The following is a 26,740-nucleotide window of genomic DNA, read 5'->3' as shown; positions in this document are numbered from 1 at the left end:
GTATGAAAATGCTCACATTTGTCTTGTAGTTTATTAGGACTGAGCTATAATCAATTGACTCGCTTGATTCAGGCCGAGGCCAAACAGACCAACGGGAACGTGTTTCGGCGTAACCTTTTGAACCGACTGCAGCAGGAATTCAAAGCCAGAGAAGAGACGCGTCAGAGATCCACTCAGGACTGGGTTTGCCTTGTGTCCTTCATCTGCAACATCTTTGACTACCTCAAGGTGAATAGTTGCCTTCTGTTTTAATGTTTAAAGTGTAGATCACCCAAAAATGAAAATTTTCTGAAAATTTACTCACCCTTAGGCTGTCCAAGATGTAGAAGAGTTTGTTTCTGTATGAGAACAGATTTGGAGCAATTTAGCATTACTTCTCTTGCTCACCAATGGATCCTCTGCAGTGAATCAATCTACAGTGCAATGAATCCAAACAGCTGATAAAAACATCCACAAGTAATCCAAACCACTCCAGTCCATCAGTTAATGTGTTGTGAAATGAAACGGTGCGTGTGTGTAAGAATCAAATCCATCATTAAGACGCTTTTCATTTCAAACCGCTGTTTCTGTCCATAATCCCTAATATTCCTTTTTTTTTTTTTCGGCCTGTCAGTAACACAGATAACACATGACAGTACGTATGTGTAGCTATGCTATCATCATTCACAGCCTTTTTTTTTTTTTTTTTTTTTTTTATATATTTATATATATATATATTTTTTTTAATTAATTAATTAATTAAATTTTATATACCCTTTTATTTAACCATACTATGACCGACAAGACCAGGGGACAGAGAAAACAAGAGAGAGAAAGAGAAAAAAAAAAAAATTATAATAATAATAATAATTATAATGATAATAATAAAAATAAAAATAATAATAATAAAAATAATAATAATAATAAAAAAAAAAAAAGGAATTAGAAAACAAAACAAACAAAAAAAAAAATTGTGGATAAAGTCAACAGAGAAGGGGGAGAGAGAGAAAAAAAAAAAAGAGAATGGGGGATAGAGAGAGACAATTTGCTTCGATACCTGCTGACAAAAAGAGAAAACAACAGAAGACACAACAGAAGACACAACATCAGAGAAACTGCAGCAACAACCAACATCTGTATGAATCACAATAAATTCTAAATGTTAAATGTTATTGAGCAACACGCATAACTAATATTACAAAATAAGTTTTGAAGCAACAGCAGATCAGAACAATGTGTGTCTGTGAGCACCCGTTTTTACACCAATGTGAATGCTTGAGTGTACACCTGTGTGTGTGAGCGCGCTTGTGTTCATAAGGTTCCTCCATGTAAATGTTTAATAGTGTGTGTGTGGGGAACAACAGCCCCATCCCGCAAGGCATGAAGCAGGCATGGAAGAGACCCAGGCCCCAAACATCCGGAGGCCCCCCAGGGCACGGGACCCCCAGGGGAACCACCGCAGGGACAACTGCGGCCCCCACCCAGAAAAGGGCAGAGGAGAGCCCGAAGGTGGGACATCCGACAGCCACAGTATAGACACCCCAGGGTGCCGTGGCGGCAAGCCCGCAGGCTCCGCCGGCAGCCGACCACACCAGGGCAGACCGAGCCCTGGGCCCGGAGATCCAAGGGCCCCCCAACCGGGGCCCAGCAAGGCCAGTAGGGCCAGGCCCCGCCAAGCGACCGCCGAGAGTGGGCCAGCGCTCACCCGAGCATCCTGCCCCGGCGCGAGAAACCACCAACGCACCGGCGGCATCCTCCACCGGCAGGGCATGGTGGTGGGGTGGGGGTCGACTGAGATGATGAGTGAGGTGGAGTCTAAGGCCCGACCTGACACATAGACGTAGACGAACAAGCACCCTAATATTCCTTTCTCCAGAGATAAAGTGGTCTGGTCTGAATCAGGAGAGAAATAGGCACATATCAAGTTTACAAGCAAAAGCAGTCCAAAATGTCTCTAAACAAATTTGATAGTGAATTTTGATGTGAGAGGACAACAGGAGATGGACTTTTTAAAGCGTTATAATGGATTATGAACTCCTATTTTGTCCAGAAGAGATGATGTAAAGTTAAAATGCCCTTATGATGCTTTTTTTTTTTTTTTTTTTGCCTTTTTCTTACAAACACGCAACTTTTCACAAGTGTTAATTGATGGACTGAAGAGGTGTGGATTACTTGTGGATTATTGTTGCATTTATCAGCTGTTTGGTCTCTCATTCTGATGGCACCCATTCACTGCAGAGGATCCGTTGCTGAGCAAGTGAGGTAAATTTCTTCAAAATTGTTCTGATGAAGAAACAGTCTCATCTACATCTCGGATGGCCTGAGGGTGAGTGAATTTTAACTATTCATTTTAGAATCACAACTGGGAAGGTACTCATGCTAACTATAATTAAAAAAAAAAGTGCTCACTCTGTTTTAACTTTATTCTGTTGGCTGCAGGTGAACAACATGCCTATGATGGCCCTGGTGCACCCCGTCTATGACTGTTTGTTCAGACTGGCCCAATCAGATGCCCTGAAGAACGAGGAGGAGGTGAATCCTGAATATTATTATTGTTTGACTGAAATGGATAGACTAACTGATTAGTAATGCATCAAAAAATGGCAAAAGTTAATTTTCGGTTTCATCAGAAAATGGTTTGGAGGGTCAAAATCTTTAACCACAACTTTTTGACATTTTCCGTCTCTCGCTGTCTCAGGTGGACTGTCTGGTGTTACAGTTGCATCGTATTGGAGATCAGCTGGAGAAGATGAACCTGCAGCTCATGGATGAGCTGTTCAATCTCCTGAGGGATGGATTTCTCCTGCAGGAGGAACTGAGCTCCATGGGCCGCCTGCTCCTGCTTGAGATCCTTGAGTTTCGTGCAGGAGGCTGGACTCTCAGTGAAACTGCTCAGAACTACTACTACAGTGAAGTGGCAGACTGAGGCCTCCACCAATCATAAGAGGGAAACAAGAAGGCGCAATGAAATTGCAATCCCTAGGAACCAAGTGTGGAGGTTTTATTTTTATAGGTTTGACATTAAGTAGAAGACTGGTCAAATTTAGATGAAGAACTGGGTTTGGGTTTTGACTTTTTGAAGTCGACTGGAATTGACTTTGTAAGTTGGTGATTTTGCTTTCTTTATACACATTCCTAGTTTTATAGCTTTATCCATTCACATTATTTAAAAACAAAACAAAAACAAAAAACAATTTTTTAGATCAAAGTAACTGTATCAAACTCTGGAATGGCAGTCACCAAGGCCGCTTGGGGTTTAACCAATGGCTGCTGGTAGTGTTTCCCCAATGGCAAAGTTGCAAAAAAATTTTTTACATTCCAATTAGTTTCCAATGGATGTTTTTTCTTGTTCAACATCCTGTTTTTTAATGCCAAATTACCGAAGATAGGTTGTGAATTTTGTTTCATATTGACTCTTATGTCATGATTTAGAAAACACCAACAAATCCGCAAAGAGTAGTCCATGTTGTAAAGTTACAAAAAAATATGTTAATGTCCCAGCATTACCTAAGACAAACTATTAATGTGCGATAGCGCAGTTAAGCAACACTCCTACTACAAATCCATAAGTTATGTCTGAAGGGCTTTTTAAGGTTATTTATTTAGCTATAATCATGTTATCTTTAGTTATCATTGGTTACAGATCTTTAGACATTTTAGTTACTGAGTTTAAAATTGAATGTAGTTCAACAGTAGCAGCATTAGATTCATGATTCATTTGATTTAGTTTTTATATTTGTCAAAGTTTAACACAAAGGGCTGTAATCATAACACTAGAGGTTACTAGATGATTTTAATATCAATATATTTAATTAATTTTAGTTCTCAGGTTTTTATTAAGTTTACTAACAATTTGTTGTGTTGACTACAAAGTGTCACAAGTTTGCATATATATATATATATATATATATATATATATATATATATATATATATTGAATCATTTCAATTTCAAGAAGGTCCTGTGGACTGAAATGCTAACATGATGTTAGCTGATATTCCAAAATTTTGTATATAAAAATATAAAATAAAGCTCCTGTGCAGCAGTTTTTTGGTCTCACTGATTCCTCAGGCTCTTGCAGATTAGACTGTGACAGTATAGTTGTCTTTCTCATGTCCTTTTTTGTGATTCCTGTCCATCCCAAACTCCTGATGCTGTCAGTCCAAAACAAATCACGTCTCTGGGTGAACTAGGGAGTCCAAACGTCCTCTCTCTACCACCAATGGTAGTGTGCATATGCCCTATTGGCTTCAGCCATCATCGTTTTACTACATTTCCCTCATTAGCGAAGGCAGCCAGCAGCTCCTGCGAGAGTTTCTCGTACATGTGTGTGCAACGATTATCTGTGAGAGGAACAGGCACCTGCAAGACTAATAATTCAGAGTAAGCCTAAACATGAAATCTACTTTATAGAGCTTTGATGTAATTCCTCTTGCTTGACCATACTGTTCGTTGTATGGGAACGATCTGATTTTGAAAAATAATTTTGTGTTTTACGGAAGAATGTCATATGTGAATAAGTCAAGGTGAATAAATGGTGATGATTTTTACTTTTTGAATGAATTATCCCTATAAACATCACTCTGGGTAAAAGGATACCATTTTATAAAATGTTAAACATAATTATTGTCCAAAATATGTGGACATTTAATTCCTCAGAACCTCTTAGTTGACATCATTAAATTGCATTTTCTTAAATAACTACTGTCATATTGACTTTGTAATTTCTCTTGAGATATTTCTCAGTGTTGGCCATTTGCAAACCCAGTAATTGAAAACTGATTCTGAATTTCATTTCTACAAACATCTGACTAGATCATCTCAAAGTTGTGAAATAATTATTAAAGATTGTTCACTGACCTGATATGATTTCCCTCTTTTCTGAACACTGGCCAGGCCGATGATGGGTTTGCAGTTCTCTAGGGCTTGATGGAGGTTGGTGCATGAATTGCACTCGATCTCTTCTCTCTTAGCTGAGATTTGTGGTATTTCTCCACCTGTTTTCTCTTTATGGTCCCAGCGTCTAAACAGACACAAAACATCCAAGCAGAAATTATGTCGAGACTCATATGAACAATTTCGTAATATTTTTGAAAGATGGCTCTTATGCTCACAAGGCTGCATTTTTTAATTATTATAACTTTTTTATTGTAAAATGTCATTTATTCCTGTGTTGCAAAACTGAAATTTTCAGAATTATTACTCGTGTCACATGATCCTTCAGAAATCATTCTAATTACCGATTTGCTCAAGTAATTATTATTATTGTGCTCAATCACTAATGGTTCATATTAATATTGATGTTTTGCTGGCTTAAAATGAATCGTGCATATTTTCAGTTTTTTTTTGATGAATAGAAAATGTACAGATTTATTATAAAATTATACAAAATTTTGTTTTTGTTATTTTTGTTTTTAAAAAGTCTGACTTACCCTTTTTACTTTTGAATAGTAATGTATCACAGTTTCCACAAAAATATGAAGCCGTACAACTGTTTTCGTGTGACATTGATGACTGGAGTAATGGTGCTGAAAATTCAGTTTTACTGTCATAAGAAATAAATTAGTATTTTAAAATGTATTTAAACAAAAGTTATCTTAAATGGTCATAATATTTCACTATATGACCGTTACTGCATTTTTGGTCAAATAAATACAACCTTGATGAGCAGAAAAGACTTTATGAATGGCAAAGACTTCAAAATTATAAAAACCTGTGTCATGATTCCTCTAGCAAGGATTTTGTGGCCATCTTGCATCATCATGTTGATGAATTTGCTGTTGGAGTAAAATAGACAATCACTGCTCTGAAAGATCCATATTATTTTAAATTATTTTGAATTCTAGATTTTCAATGTAGCTTTTGGACCCCACTGTGTTTCTATTCAGGTCATAGAGCTATAATAACACTTGCTGCAGTTGGCTGAGCTCATTTTGTTTTTACCTTATCAGAGGGTCATTGAAAGAAGAGCTGGGGGGTTTCATAAAACAAGTTTACCAGAATGGATTTTGAAACATAATGCGTTTGTGTTTGAAGACAACTTCTTCCAATAGGTTAAAAGCACTGCTGGGAGCATGTTTTGCACCAAATTATGCCAATCTTTTTTTGGGACTCTGGGAAGAGGCGTTTGTATTTAATGCTAAGACTAATCCTTTTTTCACTAAAATAAAACGGTGGACCAAGATTCAAGATTTTTTATTTGTTACATACACAATTATACAGAGTATAACCAGCAGTGAAATGTAAGTCAGGTCCGCTCCAAGGACAGTGCAATTATATAGAATACAAAACACCGAATGTACATAAATATTAAGAAAAAGAACAGTAGAAAAAATAAAAGACTAAAATAAAATAATATATATAAATATAAATGTGCAGGTCAGTATGTTTGTTGACTTAAATACTATAAGAAGGAATGTGCAAAAGAATGTGCAAAAAGTTGTACAGGGTATTTACATAGCAGCAATATGTATTTAAAAAAAATATATGAATAACTTATTGATATAGTGATATTTACATGGAGTCAAGTGATGTTATGACACAGAGTTAGAGTTTAGGAGCCTGATGGCCTGGGGGAAGAAGCTCCTTCTAAGTCTCTCAGTTTTTGCTATCAGGATACGGAAGCGCTTACCAGATGGAAGCAAAGTGAATAGACGGTTACCAGGGTGATTAGAGTCCTTGATGATTTTAACAGCTCTACTTTTGCAGCGTTTGAGGTAGATGTCCTGCAGAGAGGGGAGAGCAGACCCTGAGATGCGCTCAGCTAAGCGCACAACTCTCTGTAGTGCTTTGCAGTCCTGATTGGAACTGTTTCCATACCACACTGAGATGCACTGAGTCAATACACTTTCTATGGTCCCTGAATAGAAAGTTTTCAGGATTGCTGGTGAGACCCTGAATTTCCTCAGCTGTCGCAGATGGTACAGTCTTTGCCTGGCTTTCTTAACCTGTGTTTGGATGTGTGTAGTCCAAGTCAGGTTCTCAGAGATGTTTAAACCGAGGTAATTGAAGCTACTCACCCTCTCCACAGGGGTCCCACTGATCATAAGAGGAGTGTAGGGCTGCTGCTGTCTCTTCCTAAAGTCCATGATCAGCTCTTTAGTTTTCCCCACATTAAGAGAGAGACAGTTGTCCTGGCACCATGATGTGAGTCTCTCTACCTCATCCAAGTATACAAGTATGACCAGGTATATTGATGACATTTGTATGATCGTTGAAGGACGTGAAACTGAATTACTGAGTTTTCATACATTTTTGAACTCTATAAATGCATGCATTAAGTTGAGTCTTGAATATAATCAGGACAAAATAAAAATTTTAGACATTACTATTTTCAAAGATCAAGATGGACGTCTGCATACTTCTCTATTCAGAAAGAACACAGACTGCAACACGATCTTGCATGCAGAGAGCTTTCATCCGAAACATCTGATAGAAAGCATTCCACTGGGTCAATTCCAAAGATTTAGACGGATATGTGATCAAGACTCTGACTTTAATCGTTTAGCTATGGATACGAAACATCGTTTTCAACAGAGAGGTTACCAAAAATAGAGTGGTCGATCGGGCTTTGGATAAAGTGACATCACTACAACAGGATCATCTACTCAAAAAGAAAGTTAACAAGAACAGCTCCACACGACTGTATTTTATTATATATTTTAGTACTGTCTCATATGACATCAAGCGTATAATAAATGGTAATTGGGGGATTATTCAAAGTGATCGAAGTCTACGAGAGATTTTTCAGGAGCCTCCAATTGTGAGCTATCGAAAGGCTCCTACAATTAAAGACAGAGTTGTGAGAGGTTACTTGCCTGCTGAGAAACAGACAACATGGTTGGACAGAGGAATACGAGGCATGTTTAAGTGTGGACATTGTAATCATTGTGAGAATGTAATTCAGACCAAATCATTTATGGATGTTTGCACAAAGAAAACATATTTAATCAGATCTTTTATTAATTGTAAAAGTATGCATGTAATCGTCTCAGGTTACGTATGTAACCATGGTTCCCTGAAGGGAACGAGACGCTGCGTCGAAACGCATATGGGAACGCCTTCAGTGTGACCAGGCTCTGAATATGATGTGTAATCAGTCAAACAAGGGCGAGGCGTCACGGGCGGGGTGACGTCACGACCAGGAAGCATATAAGCACGTGCGGCGGAGCCGGCTTCAGCTTCAAGTCATGAAGCAAGCGCTGGCAGGGATGCCGGAAGTGTGGCAACGCGATGCAGCGTCTCGTTCCCTTCAGGGAACCATGGTTACATACGTAACCTGAGACGTTCCCTTCCAGGAACTTCGAGCTGCGTCGAAACGCATATGGGAACGAGATACCAACGCCGCCAGACTGACAAGTCCCTGCCTGGTGTCAGGACGAAAGGACAGAGGAACCGGGAGTGGCTCGGATGTCGAGGTCATAGAACTTAACGAAAGTCAGGGGCGTGGACCACCCAGCTGCGTTGCAGATGTCCTGCATGGAGGCCTTGGAGGCCGCCACACCTCGGGTTGAGTGCGCTCTGACTCCCACCGGCGGGGGGAGCTCAGAGGCCTCGTATGCCAAAGCCATGGCACCCACAATCCACCTACTAAGAGAGGGCTTCGTAGCAGGAAGACCCCTCCTAGGCGGACCATAGCACACGGGCAGCTGGTCCGACTTTCTCCACAGGGATACGGTTGTGCTTCTCCTGGTCTGGCTCCCCGAAGGGAGGAGGACAGAAGGCCTGCAGTACAACCGACTGTGGAACGACCGACGGGACCTTCGGAACATACCCCACGCGGGGGTAGAGGAATATTTTCACCGAACCGGGCGCAAAGTGAATAGAGGCCGTTGTCAGGGCCTGAAGGTCACTCACCCTCCTCAGAGAGGTGATAGCCAATAGGAAGATGGTCTTGATAGTGAGGAGTCTCTCAGTTATCTCCTGAATGGGCTCGAAAGGTGCATTGCACAGAGCCTCCAGAACCACAGCCAGATCCCACGTAGGGACGCGAGATCGTACCGGAGGCCTCAGCCTCAGCACACCGCGGAGGAAACGTGTAACTAGAGGGTGTCTACCCACTGACTGGCCACCAATAAGGGCGTGGTATGACGAAATAGCTGCCACGTAGACCTTAACAGTGGAATGGGTTACCCCTGCGGAGAAACGGGCCTGCAGGAACTTCAGTACTGCACCAACGGGGCAGTTGACTGGGTCGAGCATGGCGGTCCCCGCACCAAGAAGTGAAGAGCCTCCACTTCAAGGCGTACAGTTTCCCTGTTGAGGGAGCTCTGGATTGGAGGATGGTCTCGACAACCTCGGTTGACAGACCGGAAGCTATGAGTTGTGCCCCCTCAGGGGCCACACCCACAGCTTCTATAACTCCGGGTGAGGGTGCACCTCGGTGCCCCCGGCCTGTGAGAGGAGGTCCCTCCTGACGGGCACTTCCCACGGAGTGCCGTCGAGGAGAGATATCAGGTCCGAGAACCATACTCGGCCCGGCCAGAACGGCGCTACCAACGGTAGACTGACCTCGTCCCGGCGCACTCTCGCCAGAACTCCCGGGAGCAGAACGGTCGGGGGGAAGGTGTACAGACGGAGCCTCGGCCACGTCTGTACCATAGCGTCCAGTCCCGGAGGAGCTGGAGGAACCAGAGGGGACATTGCGCTGACTCTCGAGTGGCGAAGAAGTCCACCTGTGCCTGGCCAAAACCTTCCACATCTGCTTCACCCCTCGGGGTGAAGCATCCATACCCCGGGCCTCGGCCCCTGTCTCGACAGGACGCCTGCTCCCACATAAAGATGCCCAGGAATGTGCACAGCTCTCAGTGATAGGAGCTTGCCCTGGGACCACACAAGGATCTGGTGTGCCAGCTTATACAAGGGGCGCGACCGCAGACCTCCTTGGTGGTGATGTAAGAGACCACTGCCGTGCTGTCGGTGCGCACCAGCACGTGGTGATCTCTTAGGTCTGGGAGGAAGTGCTTGAGCGCACGGAACACAGCTAGGATCTCTAGCTGGTTGATATGCCACGTCAGGTGGCGACCACTCCACAGACCGCGGGCAGGGTGGCCACTCATGACCGCACCCCAACCGGTGAGGGAAGCGTCCGTCGCTAGCGAGACGCGGCGACAAGGAGCTCCCAGCACCGGGCCCCGGGACAAGAACCAAGGATTCCTCCACATGTCTAAGGCACGGACAGCGGCGTGACACTTTGACAGCGCGGAGCGAGTCTCCCCTCAGGGAGACCCCCTTGGTCTTGAGCCACCACTGTAGGGGCCTCATGTACAGCAGGCCAGAAGGAATCACGCTGGACGCAGCTGCCATGAGCCCAAGCAGTCTCTGAAACTGCTTGACAGTGAATGGCTGGCCTTCTCACACTCTCTCGACTGCCGTGAGGATCGACTCGATCCGAGCAGGGGTCAAACGAGCCTGCATCGTGGTCGAATCCCACACTACACCTGGATAAGTGGTTCTCTGAGCTGGAGAAAGCACACTTTCCTTGGCGTTTAGTCTTAACCCCCCAAATCGAGAATGCCGAATCGCCGCCCGCTCTAATTGAGCGAGGATCGAACAATTGTCGATATAATTGAGTATGCGGATGCCCTGCAGTCGCAACGGGACCAGTGCCGCATCCACACACTTGGTGAAAGTGCGGGGTGAGAGTGCTAGGCCGAGGGGAAGAACCCGATACTGATACGCTTTGCCCCCGAAAGCGAACCTCAGGAACTCCCTGTGAGAGGGAAGGATGGGTACATGGAAATAGACATCTTTTGACAGTGAGCATCTTGAACTTCAGCTTTCTGGCTGAGCGGTTCAGAAGACTCAAATCCAGTATGGGCCTCAGCCCCCCATCCTTCTTTGGAACAATGAAGTACAGGCTGTAGCAGCCGGCGTGGACTTCGTGAGGAGGAACCAACTCGATGGCTTCCTTCCTCAGCAAAGTATCGACTTCCTGTTCCAAGACCAGAGCCTGCTCGGGGCGGACCGTAGTCACACAGACCCCGTTGAACAGCGGAGGTGGCCCATCGAACTGGATGGAATAGCCAGCCTCTACCGTCCGCAGGACCCAAAGAGACACATTCGGCAGTTGCTGCCAGGCTGCCAAACGATCTACTAAGGGAATCAGTCTCTCGAGCCTGACCTCTGGTGTTAGAGAAGCGGCCAGACCGCTGCCTCGCTGCAGCGCACCGGCAGGAGTAATCTGGCGGCCGAGGCGAGTTTCTCAGGTCCGCTGAAATCACAGGCGGAAGAACCTGAGAGTAATACTCGCTGGGACCTGCTGTGACCTGGAACTGCAGGGTTGACAGACAAATCCCCGGAGGGCACCGAGGGGAGACGGTCACCGTGTGCCGCGGTGTAAGCCGCTCCACCCCAGTAGGGGTTGTCCTCCGTAGTCCTGGGGCTCACCCGTCAGGACCTCTGAACGAACCAGACCCTGCAAGGCAGGACCCAAAGAGACACATTCGGCAGCTTGCTGCCCAATGATCTTCTAAGGGAATCAGTCTCTCGAGACTGACCTCTGGGTTCAGAGAAGCGGCCAGACCGCTGTCTCGATGCGGCGCACCGGAATGAGACGCGTAATCTGGCGGCTGAGGCGAGTTTCTCGGCTCCGCGCTGCCGGGCGGACAAACCTGAGAAATATACTCGCCGGGACCGGCTGTGCCCTGGAACAGCGGCAGGGTCAGCAGACAAGTCCCTGGAGGGTACCGAGGTGAAGTGGTCACCGAGTGCCGCGGTGCAAGCCACTCCACCCCAGTAGGGGTCGCCCTCCGCGGTCCTGGGGCTCGCCCGTCAGGACCTTTTGCGCGAGGAGCTGGTATGCGGAGGAGGCTGCTACTTCTACACAGGAGCCTTCCGTTTTCCCCGATCTCCTCACCGAGGTGTCGAGATCACGGGTGAAATCTTTTCGTCTCGGCCATTCGTTCCCGCGGGAACGAATGGCCGGGACGAAAAGATTTCACCCGTGATTTCACCCGTGATCTCGACACCTCGGAAAGGAGATCGGGGGAAAACGGAAGGCTCCTGTGTAGAAGTAGCTCTCTGGGGCGAGAGAGGTGGCGAAACCTCGTCAACGCTCGTCACATCAACCTCCTCGGAGGAAGAGAGATGAAGCGTTGAGCCCTCGTCTCGGGGGGAAGAGACCGCTTCCGAACCGAGAGACGGGGCACCAGATCAGGCGCGGGAGGAGATAGGGACATGCCCGTCTGACTCTCGCCAGCCAGATCAGCCTTTTTCTCTTTTTTTTTTCCTCTCTGCAAGCTCCGCAAGCACAGCCGCCGCTCTGCCTTTTTTTCTCTCTGATTTAAAGGCAGAAGCGGGACCGGCTTTATTCATTTTATGCTTGTGCAAACACTGCAGCTTACAAAGCTCATAGTTATATTCATATTGGGGTGACAGAGGCGGCGAAACCTCGTGAACGCTCGTCACATCAACCTCCTCAGAGGAAGAGAGACGAAGCATTGAGCCATCGTCTCGGGGGAAGAGACAGCTTCCACACCAAGAGACGGGGCGCCAGATCAGCCTGCGAGCCCCACGAGTGCAGCCGCCGCTCTGCCTCGGCAGCAGCGGGACCGGCACCGCGTGGCGAGCTCGCGAAGGCTCCCTTCTCGAAGAGAGCCCTCCGGGTGTGGAGACTGATTCTGCGTGCTCCGCACCCAGGCAGACCACGACTCAAAACGTGGTCTGAAAGCTTCACCCCTGAGCTTGCCCTTGGCTTTGGCATGATACTGAATGCTTTCCACTTAAAACTAGGACAAACAACAGTAAATAAGACTGACACACACAGAGCGCTTCGCTGAATGACAAAAAGCTGAAGCCGGCTCCGCCGCACGTGCTTATATGCTTCCTGATCGTGACGTCACCCTGCCCGTGACGCCTCGCCCTTGTTTGACTGATTACACATCATATTCAGAGCCTGGTCACGCTGAAGGCGTTCCCATATGCGTTTCGACGCAGCTCGAAGTTCCTGGAAGGGAATTATAGGCTTCATTGCCCCTGTAACTGTTTCTATGTTGGTCAGACTAAACGTAGACTACAAGATAGATTATGGGATCACAAAAATGCAATTCGTACTAGAAACAAAGATTACTCTCTCTCGGACGCACTCGGTCTCTCTCGAACACACTCGGTCTCTCTTGTGCGGTGTCGCTCTCTCTCGGACGCACTCGGTCTCTCTCACGCGGTGTCGCTCTCTCTCGAACACACTCAGTCTCTCTCACGCGGTGTCGCTCTCTCTCGAACACACTCGGTCTCTCTCGCGAGGTGTCGCTCTCTCTCGGGCACACTCGGTCTCTCTTGCGCGGTGTCGCTCTCTCTCGGGCACACTCGGTCTCTCTCGCGTGGTGTCACTCCCTCTCGGACGCACTCGGTCTCTCTCACGCGGTGTCACTCTCTCTCGAACACACTCGGTCTCTCTTGCGCAGTGTCGCTCTCTCTCGGGCACGCTCGGTGTCGCTCTCTCTCGGGCACACTCGGTCTCTCTTGCGCGGTGTCGCTCTCTCTCGGACACACTCGGTCTCTCTCGCGTGGTGTCACTCTCTCTCGGACGCACTCGGTCTCTCTCGCGCGGTGTCACTCTCTCTCGAACACACTCGGTCTCTCTTGCGTGGCGTCGATTTCTCTTAGACACACTCGGTCTCTCTCGCGCGGTGTCACTCTCTCTCGGACACACTCGGTCTCTCTCGCGTGGTGTCACTCTCTCTCGGACGCACTCGGTCTCTCTCGAACACACTCAGTCTCTCTTGTGCGGTGTCGCTCTCTCTCGGACGCACTCGGTCTCTCTCACGCGGTGTCGCTCTCTCTCGAACACACTCAGTCTCTCTCACGCGGTGTCGCTCTCTCTCGAACACACTCGGTCTCTCTTGTGCGGTGTCGCTCTCTCTCGGGCACACTCGGTCTCTCTCACGCGGTGTCGCTCTCTCTCGAACACACTCGGTCTCTCTCACGCGGTGTCGCTCTCTCTCGAACACACTCGGTCTCTCTTGCGCGGTGTCGCTCTCTCTCGGGCACACTCGGTCTCTCTTGCGCGGTGTCGCTCTCTCTCGGGCACACTCGGTCTCTCTTGCGCGGTGTCGCTCTCTCTCGGACACACTCGGTCTCTCTCGCGTGGTGTCACTCCCTCTCAGACGCACTCGGTCTCTCTCGCGTGGTGTCACTCCCTCTCGGACGCACTCGGTCTCTCTCGCGCGGTGTCACTCTCTCTCGAACACACTCGGTCTCTCTTGCGCAGTGTCGCTCTCTCTCAGGCACGCTCGGTGTCACTCTCTCTCGGGCACACTCGGTCTCTCTTGCGCGGTGTCGCTCTCTCTCGGACACACTCGGTCTCTCTCGCGTGGTGTCACTCTCTCTCGGACGCACTCGGTCTCTCTCGCGCGGTGTCACTCTCTCTCGAACACACTCGGTCTCTCTTGCGCAGTGTCGCTCTCTCTCGGACACACTCGGTCTCTCTCGCGTGGTATCGCTCTCTCTCGGACGCACTCGGTCTCTCTCGCGCGGTGTCGCTCTCTCTCGAACACACTCGCTCTCTTTCGGACACACTCAGACGCTCTCGCGCAGTGTCGCTCTTTCTCGGGCGCAGTCTCGCTCTTTCTCGGACACACTCGTTTTCTCTCGGACACACTCGGTCTCTCTCGCACGGTGTTGCTCTCTCTCGGACACACTCGGTCTCTCTCGCGTGGTGTCGCTCTCTCTCGGACACACTCGCTCTCTTTCGGACACACTTGCTCTCTCTCGAACACACTCGGTCTCTCTTGCGCGGTGCCGCTCTCTCTCGGACACACTCGGTCTCTCTCGCGCGGTGTTGCTCTCTCTCGGACACACTCAGACGCTCTCGCGCAGTGTCGCTCTTTTTCGGACACACTCGTTCTCTCTCGGACACACTCGGTCTCTCTCGCGCAGTGTCGTTCTCTCTCGGACACACTTGGTCTCTCTCGCGCAGTGTCGCTCTCTCTCGGACGCACTCGGTCTCTCTCGCGCGGTGTCGCTCTCTCTCGAACACACTCAGTCTCTCTCGCGCGGTGTTGCTCTCTTTCGGACACACTCAGACGCTCTCGCGCAGTGTCGCTCTTTCTCGGGCGCAGTGTCGCTCTTTCTCGGACACACTCGTTCTCTCTCGGACACACTCGGTCTCTCTCGTGCAGTGCCGCTCTCTCTCAGACACACTCACTCTCTCTTGGACACACTCGGTCTCTCTCGCGCGGTGTTGCTCTCTCTCGGACACACTCGGTCTCTCTCGCGTGGTGTCGCTCTCTCTCGGACACACTTGCTCTCTCTCGAACACACTCGGTCTCTCTTGCGCGGTGTCGCTCTCTCTCGGACACACTCGGTCTCTCTCGCGCGGTGTTGCTCTCTCTCAGACACACTCAGACGCTCTCGCGCAGTGTCGCTCTTTTTCGGACACACTCGTTCTCTCTCGGACCCACTCGGTCTCTCTCGCGCAGTGTCGTTCTCTCTCGGACACACTCGGTCTCTCTCGCGCAGTGTCGTTCTCTCTCAGACACACTCGCTCTCTCTTAGACACACTCGGTCTCTCTCGCGCGGTGTCGCTCTCTCTCGGACACACTCTGTCTCTCTCACGCAGTGTCGCTCTCTCTCGGACACACTCGCTCTCTTTCGGACACACTCTGTCTCTCTCGCGCAGTGTCGCTCTCTCTCGCGCACTCTCTCCGTGTTCGCTTCGCTTTTGTCCAGCCCGGCTCCTCATATTTCTCATTTCTACTCCCACATATATAGTTGGTTCAGGATGATCATGTCCCACATTGCCCACACTTCCCCGCTGATGGAGGTGTGAGGCTTAATCATGGCCTAGAATAGTGTGTGGTTTGGGAAAGGGGGGAGGCAGGCTGGATGCCAGCCGTATCTCTGAAAGTGCTTGCATGAGATGTGACTCATTGTAGTGACGTGTGTCTTTACGTTCTGCTTCACATGCAGTGAGATGATGGACAGGATGGAGCCCCAGCTGCCTGAGAGACTTTGGGGCACCGTCCACTGATTATTCATTTAGATTACAATCTATGAATGCAGCCACAAAACAGTCTGAGTTTGTGTTGCAGCTGTGGCCTGGCGGTCAGTTCGCCAATGTTCATGTGTGATTCTAGCCAATCCCCAATCATGATTCCTCTATAAAAATTAGTTTTCAAAGTTGTACATAAAACATGATTAACAGATAATAAAGTGGAAATTGACTGAAGAATGAGTGAGTGCTGTTCTTCAAAATGATACTGGCTTACTTAGGCACCATTTGGTGTTGAAGTATGGTGGTGGGAAGACTGACCCCGTCATTTTCAACACCTGCTCTAAGGCTTTCTTTTCCGGGTGGCAGTTTGTGTTCAGTCAGAGACAGTTATGTAGACTGTATGCAGCACACAGTCGACCATTTAGATTTACCTTGTACCACTGGAAAAAATAGAAAACCATTTGAGATGGTCTTCTGATGGTCAAAATGGTTGAATCTTTTGTTTCTTTTCTTTTTTCTTTTTTTTGAAGAAAGAAAGAAAGAAGAAAGAAAGAAATAATTGAATATTTTTATTCAGAATGTATGAACTGATAAAAAAAGAAAAAAGATTTATGTTTCAAATAAATGCTGTTCTTTTGAACATTCCATTTACGACAAAAAGCATCATGGTTTCAAACAAAAATATTATGCAGCACAACTGTTTTCAAGACTGAAGACTGGAGTAGCCTGATGATGATGAAAATTCACAGGAATAGAGTACATTTTAAAATACATTCAAATAGAAAAATGTTATTTTAAATAGTTATATTTCACAATATGAAAACAACTGTTTGAAATTACATCATTGAATTGACGAACATGCTTGGATAATACAAATATAATTAGCCTACTATTCAACATTGATATCAGTTATAAATTTACTTACTATTGAGGCAAACAAAAATGTTTAACAATAATCTGAATAATCAGTGCTTACAGATATTATAACACGCAAAAGTCTTTACCATAAGAATGACTGCGCTATTAATGTAGCTCTTGTGCATTTATCATGCCAGCAGCAGCAGAGGGCAGTATAGTATTTGTGTTTTGTCTCATGAGCTACTTTTTTTGGAAGTTACAAAATTAGACATTCTGTTTTGATCCTTTAAACCAGAGCGAAATGATTTCTCAAGGAAAAATGCCTTTTGAAGAAACCTTACATGTTGTACTTACATGCTTTTGAAGAAACTGGGGGGAATCAAGAGGAGAGTGTGGAGGACAAATTTTCAGCAAATACCGAGAGAATTACAAACTCTAAATTTCACTTGTTGGTCATGTCTTGCTCAAAACAAAGCATCAGTGGCATATTATTTAAATGAATCTGTCAAATTAATGTCTTCACTGAATAAAGAGAGTCACAGATTATCATATTCTCCTTATAATGCGTGCCACCATGCTGGCATTCACACATTTATTCTACTTTATACAATAATCTAAGATGAAATGATCCATGAAGTGAATTTCTAGGCAATGTCCTCCTGATAATACTGACAATGACCCTTGTTTCTTATGGCAAAATGTATCTAACTGAGCAGTAAGTAGCTACACAAGTGCACACACACACACACGTGCAAAAACTCATCTTAATTTTGAAATGTTTATTGATGGGAAAGCATATGCTGTCTGACGGTGTCAGATATGGGGGAGGTTTGGGGAGCTTTATTTGGTGTGTAATGAAATCCTTCTCAATGGTTGGATGCTGAATGCTGAATATCTGCATCTAATTTAGTGCCCCTCCTATGATGACATGGGAACGTCGCCGTTTATAGCTGAAGCGTTCATGCCATCCGTGAGTTCTTACAGTGAAACGGTTAAAGTCCAGGCCTCAGAATTCATGCCACATCCTGCAAGCATCCATAATGACATCCCATGGTGGAGCGAAATGTCGCATTGTTAATTGACATGCAGAAGGGTGTGTGCGTCCATCATGCCAAACAGACCAGAGGGTCTGACCTTGAACATTCGTCAAGTGAGAGCAGAAATATGACCCAACCGCTGGGCTGAAGAAGTTGGGTTAAGGATGATTTATTAAAGATCCGAACATAAAACATGAACTGAATGTGAACGTGACTTCACAATAGGCTATAAGTGAGATATGATGATATGTTCGTTTTCAGGCATTTGATTTTTAAACTGTACAACTGGTTATTTACGCAGTAACTGAAGCTGTCCCACTGAAAATGTCATACAATGCAAAAACAAGAAAACATGCTGCTTCAAACAATTGTAAATCAGTTTGACCTAGAGATATTATCTAGTTTTCAGAGCGAGAGCGTTTGAAGTCATGCATTCTTATCATAATATGTGTAAAATTTTAAAATCTGATATGCAGTCTAAATGTCATCAGGGAATGTGTTGACCAAAACACAGCTAAAGCTTTCCTCATGCCTGACAAACAGATTTCCTGATCAACCTTGAAGAGATGAAAAACATAATTTGCCAGTCTCCATAACACATTCATAACTGAAGCAGGCTATAAAACCAAAGAAAATTCTTGGTTTTATACGAGACCAAAGTCACCCCAGTACTTTTTTGAAGATTTCTTTCTTTTTTTAAGTTTGTGTTAATGTGAATATGATAAAATGCTGAACTGAAAGACTATTCTGAATTTAAAATGACTTCCCCATTTAAACTAAGGACAAAACTAACAAAAGTCCTTATATATGTCATATATAGACGAAGATTTGTGGGCCTAACACTACACTACACTTAGTGGTCAGGAAGATTTTTGTTTTTAAAATAATCAATACTTTTGTTCAGCATTGAATTACTAAAGTTACAGTAAATACATTTTATTTTATTAAAGACTTCACCTATTTCAAATAAATTCTGTTCTTTTGAACTTTCTATTCCAAGAATCCTGAAAAAGATGTTTAACGGTTTCCACAAAAATATTGGTATTGACACTGATAGCAGTAAGAAAATTTCTTGAGCAGCAAATCAGCATATTACAATGATTCCTGAAGGATGTAACACTGACGACTGGAGTAATGATGCTTAAAATTCAGATTTACAATCAGAAAAATAAATCACATTTTAAAACATATTCGAATAGAAAATACTTCTTTTAAATTGTAACAATATTTCACAATATTACAGTTTTTACTGTATTTTTAATCAAATAAATGTAGCCTTGGTGAGCAGAAGAAGTAGTATATGAATCCATAACCACTGTCTGTGGGCAATGACCAGTTGTCCTATGATGGGCTGAATTTTGACTTGACCCTGTGAATTTAAGCTACGGATCTGCACAAATTCACACGAGAGCCAGCAACTAATCATGTGAAACAGCAGCTATAAAACAGCCTGAGTGAAAAGGGCTTGTTATGCTTACTGAAGTGAAACAAATCTAATAGAATTCCTTTAGTTTGAGGTAAAGTGTGTTAACTTTGAATTTATCTTATTTTCTTACCATCAGTGTTGTTTTCAGGGACACTAATTGCAGCGACAATTGCTGAGGTGTTAAATGGGGTTAAGCACCTCGCTCAAAGACCCAGCGGTGATAAAGCAGAGTTGTGATTTTAAGGCGGTATCTGGGTCGCCCCCGCTTAAAACTAAAATAACTTTTTGTTTCAGAGCCCTAGATGATTAACCATTAGGCTGCTGTCGGTGAAGTGTGACAGAAGAACAGCCATGAGGAATTACTCCAGCGCTCGCTTACGCCTGTTGTCCCTAGATTAGTGATTTTTTATTCTTCCTCCTGAAAATGCATGTTTTAATAATTCATCTTCAGATAAACAAACCTAGCACCTGCAATACTTCAACTGGTTGTCAAAACGAAGAAGAAGAAGAAGAAAAAAAAAACAAACAAAAAAAACACACATACAGTGAGAAACTTCTTTTAGAGATTATAATTTATCTCTATGGTAGATGCTGTTGAAGCTGCAAGTGTAACAAGCTTGTCAGGTTTGATTCTGCTGAAAAGACTGGGGCAATAAAACCTGAGAAATATTGTTTGCAAGCAGGATCAGGGAGATATACGACTTGAGAAAGTAAATTTTCTCGGAGGAGAAAATGGGAGCAAAACAAATAGACATCCTATCTCAGATGAAATAGTGCATTCAGTGGAGTAGAGAATGAGAGGGAAAAAAAGTGGTGGAAAAATAAATGGTAAGGTCTGCCAGCATTGAGACAGATGGGGAATGTTTGAGGGCGCTGACAAACGGTGACAGTATCAGTGCTTTGAAATGTAGTGCTGGTGTCACTGTCTCATTAAAACAACCCCAAATACATCCAGCATGATGAAATGCATGCATGTTTTATGGGATGTGAAATTCAAAAGAAAAGTAAACTTATGACTGATGATCACTGGGACTAAAAACACGCCCAGGCCTTGAGCACTAGGTGCAGATGAAGTTAACTAGCTGTTAATTGATAGAGGCCGCTGGGATTTGTTCCTGCATGTAAGGTGGTCGAGTGCGTTATGCTCTCAGGGTTGTAGCTGTTGAGTCTCATGTCCTACTTGCTCCACGGAACTTTTATGAAACTTGGCAATGAGTGTCATTTGTGAGAATAAGGAGCAAATTGCTCCTTATTCTCACAAATGAGTGTCATTTGTGAGAATAAGGAGCACATTTTTATGAAACTTGGCAATGAGTGTCATTTGTGAGAATAAGGAGCAAATTGCTCCTTATTCTCACAAATGACACTCATTCCCAAGTTTCATAAAAGTTGGCCTTGAACACTATGGTCATATTTCATTCACAAAGACAAGAACATTCTGTAAACACATTTACACAATTAATAATAGTCAAGGACATGAGACTCAACAGCTACAACCCTGAGAGCATAACGCACTCGACCACCTTACATGCAGGAACAAATCCCAGCGGCCTCTATCAAATAACAGCTAGTTAACTTCATCTGCACCTAGTGCTCAAGGCCTGGGCGTGTTTTTAGTCCCAGTGATCATCAGTCATAAGTTTACTTTTCTTTTGAATAATGCAGTTCCTCTGAGGGGCTGTCCTCATCTAGCCTCGCTTTTTCAAATACTATAACACTACAGGGTTTTAAGAAGTGTTTTTGAGAATGTCAATAATAATAATAATAATAATAATATCAAATACAGACAAGAACAATGCTAATATATGATAATAAATACAATATTAGCAGTAGTAGCACATGTTGTAGACACTGTGAAAGAAGATTATGGCAACACTTTATTTTAAGGTGTCCATAATACAGAGTAATCACCTAATTAAGTACTTAGTAGTAGCTGTTGTACTTATATGAAACAAAATGTACTGACCATGTAAGTTATGGAACAGCCTGTACTTACAGTTTGTAATTATGTAGATGTAATAGGCAGCTACTGTTACACATACTGTAGCAGACTGAGTCTGTTACACAGCTACTTATGCAACCAAAAGATTGTTACATATGTGTTGCAGAATTTATACAACATAATTATAAATGTAAGTACACAGACATAAGCTACTTAAAATAAACTGTAGTCAAGATTGTACTTAAGTGTACATCATGTACACTTAAACTATACACCTTATTCAGCTGCACCTTAGTTTGATTTAACCCACCAGAGCACAGCTTGAATACATGTAATACCTTTCTAATTACATTAAAATTACAGAATATTACACAGGCATAAGCTACTTAAAATAAAGTGTATCAAGATTGTACTTAAGTGTACTTCATGTGTATCTATACTGTACACCTTATCCAGCTGCACCTTAGTTTGATTTAACCCACCAGAGCACAGCTTAAATACATGTAATACATTTCTAATTACAGAGTATTACACAGGCATAAACTACTTAAAATTAAAGTGTATCAAGATTGTACTTAAGTGTACAAGTAGCTGTGTAACAGACTCGGTCTGTTACATATGTGTAACAGTAGCTGCCTATTACATGTACATTATTACAAACTGTAAGTACAGGCTGTTCTATAACTTAGTTACATGGTAAGTACATATTATTTAATGTAAGTACAACGGCTACTACTAAGTACTTAATTAGGTAATTACTTTGTATTATGACACCTTAAAATAAAGTGTTACCAAAATTATAAAGAACAATTTATATTTAATTTCATTTAAGTATTTAATCATAAATATAATATTAATTAATACTGGTATTATTGCAGTCATTATTATTCATATTATTGTAACTATTAGTTGTAGTATATATAAATCTATGCATTTTATATATATATACACACCATTTAGTACTATAGTAATACTGATTATAAATGACAGTATTCTACTAACTGTAAGTACTGAAGTACTGTATGTGTAACGGGGCTGACGAGACGTGAGACGTGCGGATCCATATGCAAGGCTTTATTATGGAACATGGTCAGAAACAGGCAGGGTCAGACAGAGGCAAACAGGTATGGCAAGGGCAAGACAGAGCAATCCGTGGAGCAAGCGTGGGTCAACGATCAGCGAACAGTATCCAAAGGGGCAAGGCAGAGAGATAATCCAGAGTCGACAGCAATAATCCAAACGGGGAGCAAACACAGTCCAAACGGCAAGGCAAAGGGGTAAATCCAGTAAACACGGGCAGGGTCAGACACGGCAGGAAAACAAGGCAAGACTAAAACAATGGCTCTGTAAAGTTGCTATCGCTGCGTTAGTGATAAACGCTAACAATACTCGGCGGTGAGCAAGAGCAAGTCCCAGGCTTAAATAGAGTGATGGTGATTGTGTAATGGTGATCAGGTGTGGGCGAAATAGTGAACAGCTGTGCAAGTCGTCAGTGCAATGGATTGTGGGAAATTGAGTCTAGTGTGCTGTGTATTGTAAAAGTCCATGTGGTGAGCGGGTGACCTCTGGTGGTGAGTAAACTGAAGTGCATGGTCCAGATTCGTGACATAGCCCCCCCCCCCAAGGAGCGGCTTCCAGACGCTCCTATATAGTCCAGGAGGGCGGTGGAGCGGAGGCGGAACAGGGGGAGGGAACGGAGGGCCAGGTCCTTGAGGAAGCGGGAAGACCGGGAACAGAGGCAGAACCGGCAGAGCAGGAAACCAGGGCGGAGCCAGAGGCCAGGTCAGGACCGACAGAGCAGAGGCCCACCAGGGCGGAGCAGACGGCACGGGAGCCCACCAGGGCGAAGTAGACGGGACCGGAGCCCACCAGGGCGGAGCAGACGGGACCAGAGCCCACCAGGGCGGAGCAGACGGGACCAGAGCCCACCAGGGCGGAGCAGACGGGACCACCAGACCGGAGCAGAAGACCACCACAGGGAGGCAGACAGGGCAGGAACCCATGACAGAGACTGGGATCTGGGGAGAACAAGGACAGACAACACTGGGAGAGTCTTCGTTGCAGGGCAGGACGGGAGTTCACAGACGGCCTCCTTGGCCGTGACAGGACAGGGCGTGAGTTCACAGGTGGCCTCCTTGGCCGTGACAGGACAGGGCGTAAGTTCACAGGCGGCCTCCTTGGGGCACTTGAGGGCGCTCCGGAGGAGCGGGCACTTGAGGGCGCTCTTGCAGCGCGGACACTTGAGGGCGCTCTTGCAGCGCGGACACTTGAGGGCGCTCTTGCAGCACGGACACTTGAGGCTCGGGAACGGCACTCCTGGCCGTGACTTGAGAACTGGATTCTCGGGATTCGGGATCGGCACTCCTGGCCGTAGTTTGAGAACTGGATTCTCGGGATTCGGGATCGGCACTCCTGGCCGTAGTTTGAGAACTGGATTCTCGGGATTCGGGATCGGCACTCCTGGCCGTAGTTTGAGAACTGGATTCTCGGGATCGGCACTCCTGGCCGTGACATGGTAAACAGGGAGTTCGGGAACGGCCTCCGTGGCCGTAACAGGGTAGACAGTGAGTTCAGGAATGGGCGCCACCACCTCGGGAGGTTCTGCAGCGGAAGCTGCCACCTCTGGTGGTTCTGCAGTGGATGCCGCCTCCTCTGGAGATTCTGGGGCAGAGTCGTGGACTGAAGAGGCCTCAGGAGCACAGTGTGCAGCCCACACACTCAAAATGGCAACCGCCATAACGGGAAGCACTGAGGTCAGGGGAACGGTCTCTGTAACAGCCAAGGTTGAGGCCCTGGGAATGCCAGCTACTCGCACCGACATCAGTGGTGGGTCCATCACACTGGATATCAGAACTCGAAGGACTGACCTTGAATCTGTGGTAACAGCCTCGGGCAGTTCGACGGAGGCGTGAAGAGACTCTGGCTGAGGAGCTGAGGCGTGAAGAGACTCTGGCTGAGGAGCTGAGGCGTGAAGAGACTCTGGCTGAGGAGCTGAGGCGTGAAGAGACTCTGGCTGAGGAGCTGAGGCGTGAAGAGACTCTGGATGAGGAGCTGAGGCGTGAAGAGACTCTGGATGAGGAGCTGAGGCGTGAAGAGACTCTGGATGAGGAGCTGAGGCGTGAAGAGACTCTGGATGAGGAGCTGAGGCGTGAACAGACTCTGGATGAGGAGCTGAGGCGTGAACAGACTCTGGATGAGGAGCTGAGGCGTGAACAGACTCTGGCTGAGGAGCTGAGGCGTGAACAGACTCTGGCTTGGCAGGCATGACGTGAGCAGACTCTGGCTTGGCAGGCATGACGTGAGCAGACTCTGGCTTGACAGCGACGACATGACGATCAACTGTGGCTTGGCTTGACTCGTGACGATCAACTGTGGCTTGGCTTGACTCGTGACGATCAACTGTGGCTTGGCTTGACTCGTGACGATCAACTGTGGCTTGGCTTGACTCGTGACGATCAACTGTGGCTTGGCTTGACTCGTGACGATCATCTGGAGCTTGACTTGATTTTTGCGCAGTTCTCATGGACCAATTGGGTGCGGTGTCTCCCTCCGCGACACCCACAGTGAATGAAGAACCCACCAACATCAAGGCATAGTCCATGAACTCAGCAAGTGACGAACGCAGACCCTCTCTAAAGAGTTTACCTCTGAGAGGTTTATTAAGGCCATCCCCAAAAAGATGAATTAAAAAACAGTCCGGCAGATCTGAGTCATTGGCTACGCTTAAAAACTCCTCAATGCACTCTTCCAGCGATCGGGTACCCTGCTTGAACCGCAGCAAACTATAAGCTGTGTCCATACCTTCCTCCTGATCCTCTGGAAAGCTGCTGGATCCTCTTGTGGCCGAGTATTCTGTAACGGGGCTGACGAGACGTGAGACGTGCGGATCCATATGCAAGGCTTTATTATAGAACATGGTCAGAAACAGGCAGGGTCAGACAGAGGCAAACAGGTATGGCAAGGGCAAGACAGAGCAATCCGTGGGTCAACGATCAGCGAACAGTATCCAAAGGGGCAAGGCAGAGAGATAATCCAGAGTCGACAGCAATAATCCAAACGGGGAGCAAACACAGTCCAAACGGCAAGGCAAAGGGGTAAATCCAGTAAACACGGGCAGGGTCAGACACGGCAGGAAAACAAGGCAAGACTAAAACAATGGCTCTGTAAAGTTGCTATCGCTGCGTTAGTGATAAACGCTAACAATACTCGGCGGTGAGCAAGAGCAAGTCCCAGGCTTAAATAGAGTGATGGTGATTGTGAAATGGTGATCAGGTGTGGGCGAAATAGTGAACAGCTGTGCAAGTCGTCAGTGCAATGGATTGTGGGAAATTGAGTCTAGTGTGCTGTGTAGTGTAAAAGTCCATGTGGTGAGCGGGTGACCTCTGGTGGTGAGTAAACTGAAGTGCATGGTCCAGATTCGTGACAGTATGTATAAACTGTTCCATTATTGTTATTGCTATTTTGTTAATAATAATAATAATTATTATTACTATTCGTATTGAATTGTATTTGTGTAATTACAGTACAGTAATATGTAACATGGTGCATATAAAATTATATAATATAATAATGAATGTGTGTTTATGTTACTTATACAACTACTACTATTACTACTACTACTACTAATAATAATAAGTAAAGAATCTGTATACTTATAGTAATATAATACTATTACTATAAAATACACTAATAAATATTAGGTTATGTAAAATGTTTTAAAGTAATTAAAATAAAAATAATAATTATTATTAGCATCCTTTCCTAGACTTTAAATTAGTCCCTTATTAATAGGGTGTGATGTTGGGCCCGTGATTTTGCTGCTCTGCTCTCGTGAGTCATGCCTGCCTGGATAAGTGCCATCATCCTGTCCTACATGTCACCCCAATCCACTCTCTCTTCAGCTCTGCTGTCAGACACCTGAGGACACTCTTCTCACCTCTACTCAGCTCTGTCATAGTATTTTGAGAATATGCTGCCATCAGAGAGCTTTTTTCAACTCGGGTTAAAGCTGTGATGGACATTTACTCTGTGATGGAGCAAAACCTCTGAGGTGTCAGTTTCTTTGTTTGCTTGAGACAAAACATGCTGAATTTGTTTGTGAATGCACTGTCCATTTTGAAGATACAAACTACCTCATTAAAGACTTGACAAATTAGAACAAAAAACAAAACAAAACTAATGCAACTAAAACTAATAAAACCAAACGCAGAAGGACATTTTCAGAGATTGTACAAATCAGATGAATATTTAATGAAGTAAGCATTGTTTAGTTTATAGATGGTTGCTAAACAATCTCAATTCCAGCACTGCTTTGCTATTCAGGGTAAAAAATGAAAAAGTTCACCCAGAGTTATTGGTGGCACAAAAAGCCCTTCTGTGGGATGATGGGTAGTAAAGCATAACTTCAAGCCCGTGCCTGAATAATTAAACCTATTACACTGTAAAGATGACCTTATTGCAAAGGTTATTTGAGGCTTAATCAATGGCTTATTGGTGACCTTATCTTTTTTCTCCTCTGTAATTTTGCTGGTGTTGTCGGCGATGAAATACTTAATAAACCCCAT

General features: G+C 45.3%; 1 protein-coding gene and 1 pseudogene across 4 annotated transcripts in view; one reads left to right on the top strand and one right to left on the bottom strand.

Moving 5' to 3' along the window:
* LOC306860047 (MIF4G domain-containing protein B-like) overlaps positions 1–4,842 on the top strand; it is a 10,577-nt gene extending 5,735 nt beyond the window's left edge. For 2 of the 3 annotated variants that reach the window (XM_079401580.1, XM_079401581.1), the window contains 3 exons: positions 73–228; positions 2,419–2,511; positions 2,678–4,035. In XM_079401580.1, coding sequence (XP_079257706.1) covers positions 73–228; positions 2,419–2,511; positions 2,678–2,905 — 477 coding nt within the window. In that variant the 3' untranslated portion in view covers positions 2,906–4,035. Of the gene's footprint in view, positions 1–72; positions 229–2,418; positions 2,512–2,677 lie in introns of all 3 variants that reach the window. The other variant, XM_079401579.1, reaches the window with a different exon arrangement.
* On the bottom strand, positions 4,193–26,740 carry LOC306858670 (small ribosomal subunit protein uS7m-like; annotated as a pseudogene). Its single transcript has 4 exons — positions 26,628–26,740; positions 5,693–5,756; positions 4,840–5,002; positions 4,193–4,341 (listed from the first exon to the last, which is right to left on the bottom strand). The product of its transcript is annotated as a small ribosomal subunit protein uS7m-like (transcript).

The sequence above is a fragment of the Barbus barbus genome, assembly GCF_936440315.1.
Source record: "Barbus barbus genome assembly, chromosome: 3".
NCBI lineage: Eukaryota > Metazoa > Chordata > Actinopteri > Cypriniformes > Cyprinidae > Barbus > Barbus barbus.
Note: the sequence above shows the minus strand (reverse complement) of the source record. Positions and strands in the feature narration are given on the sequence as shown.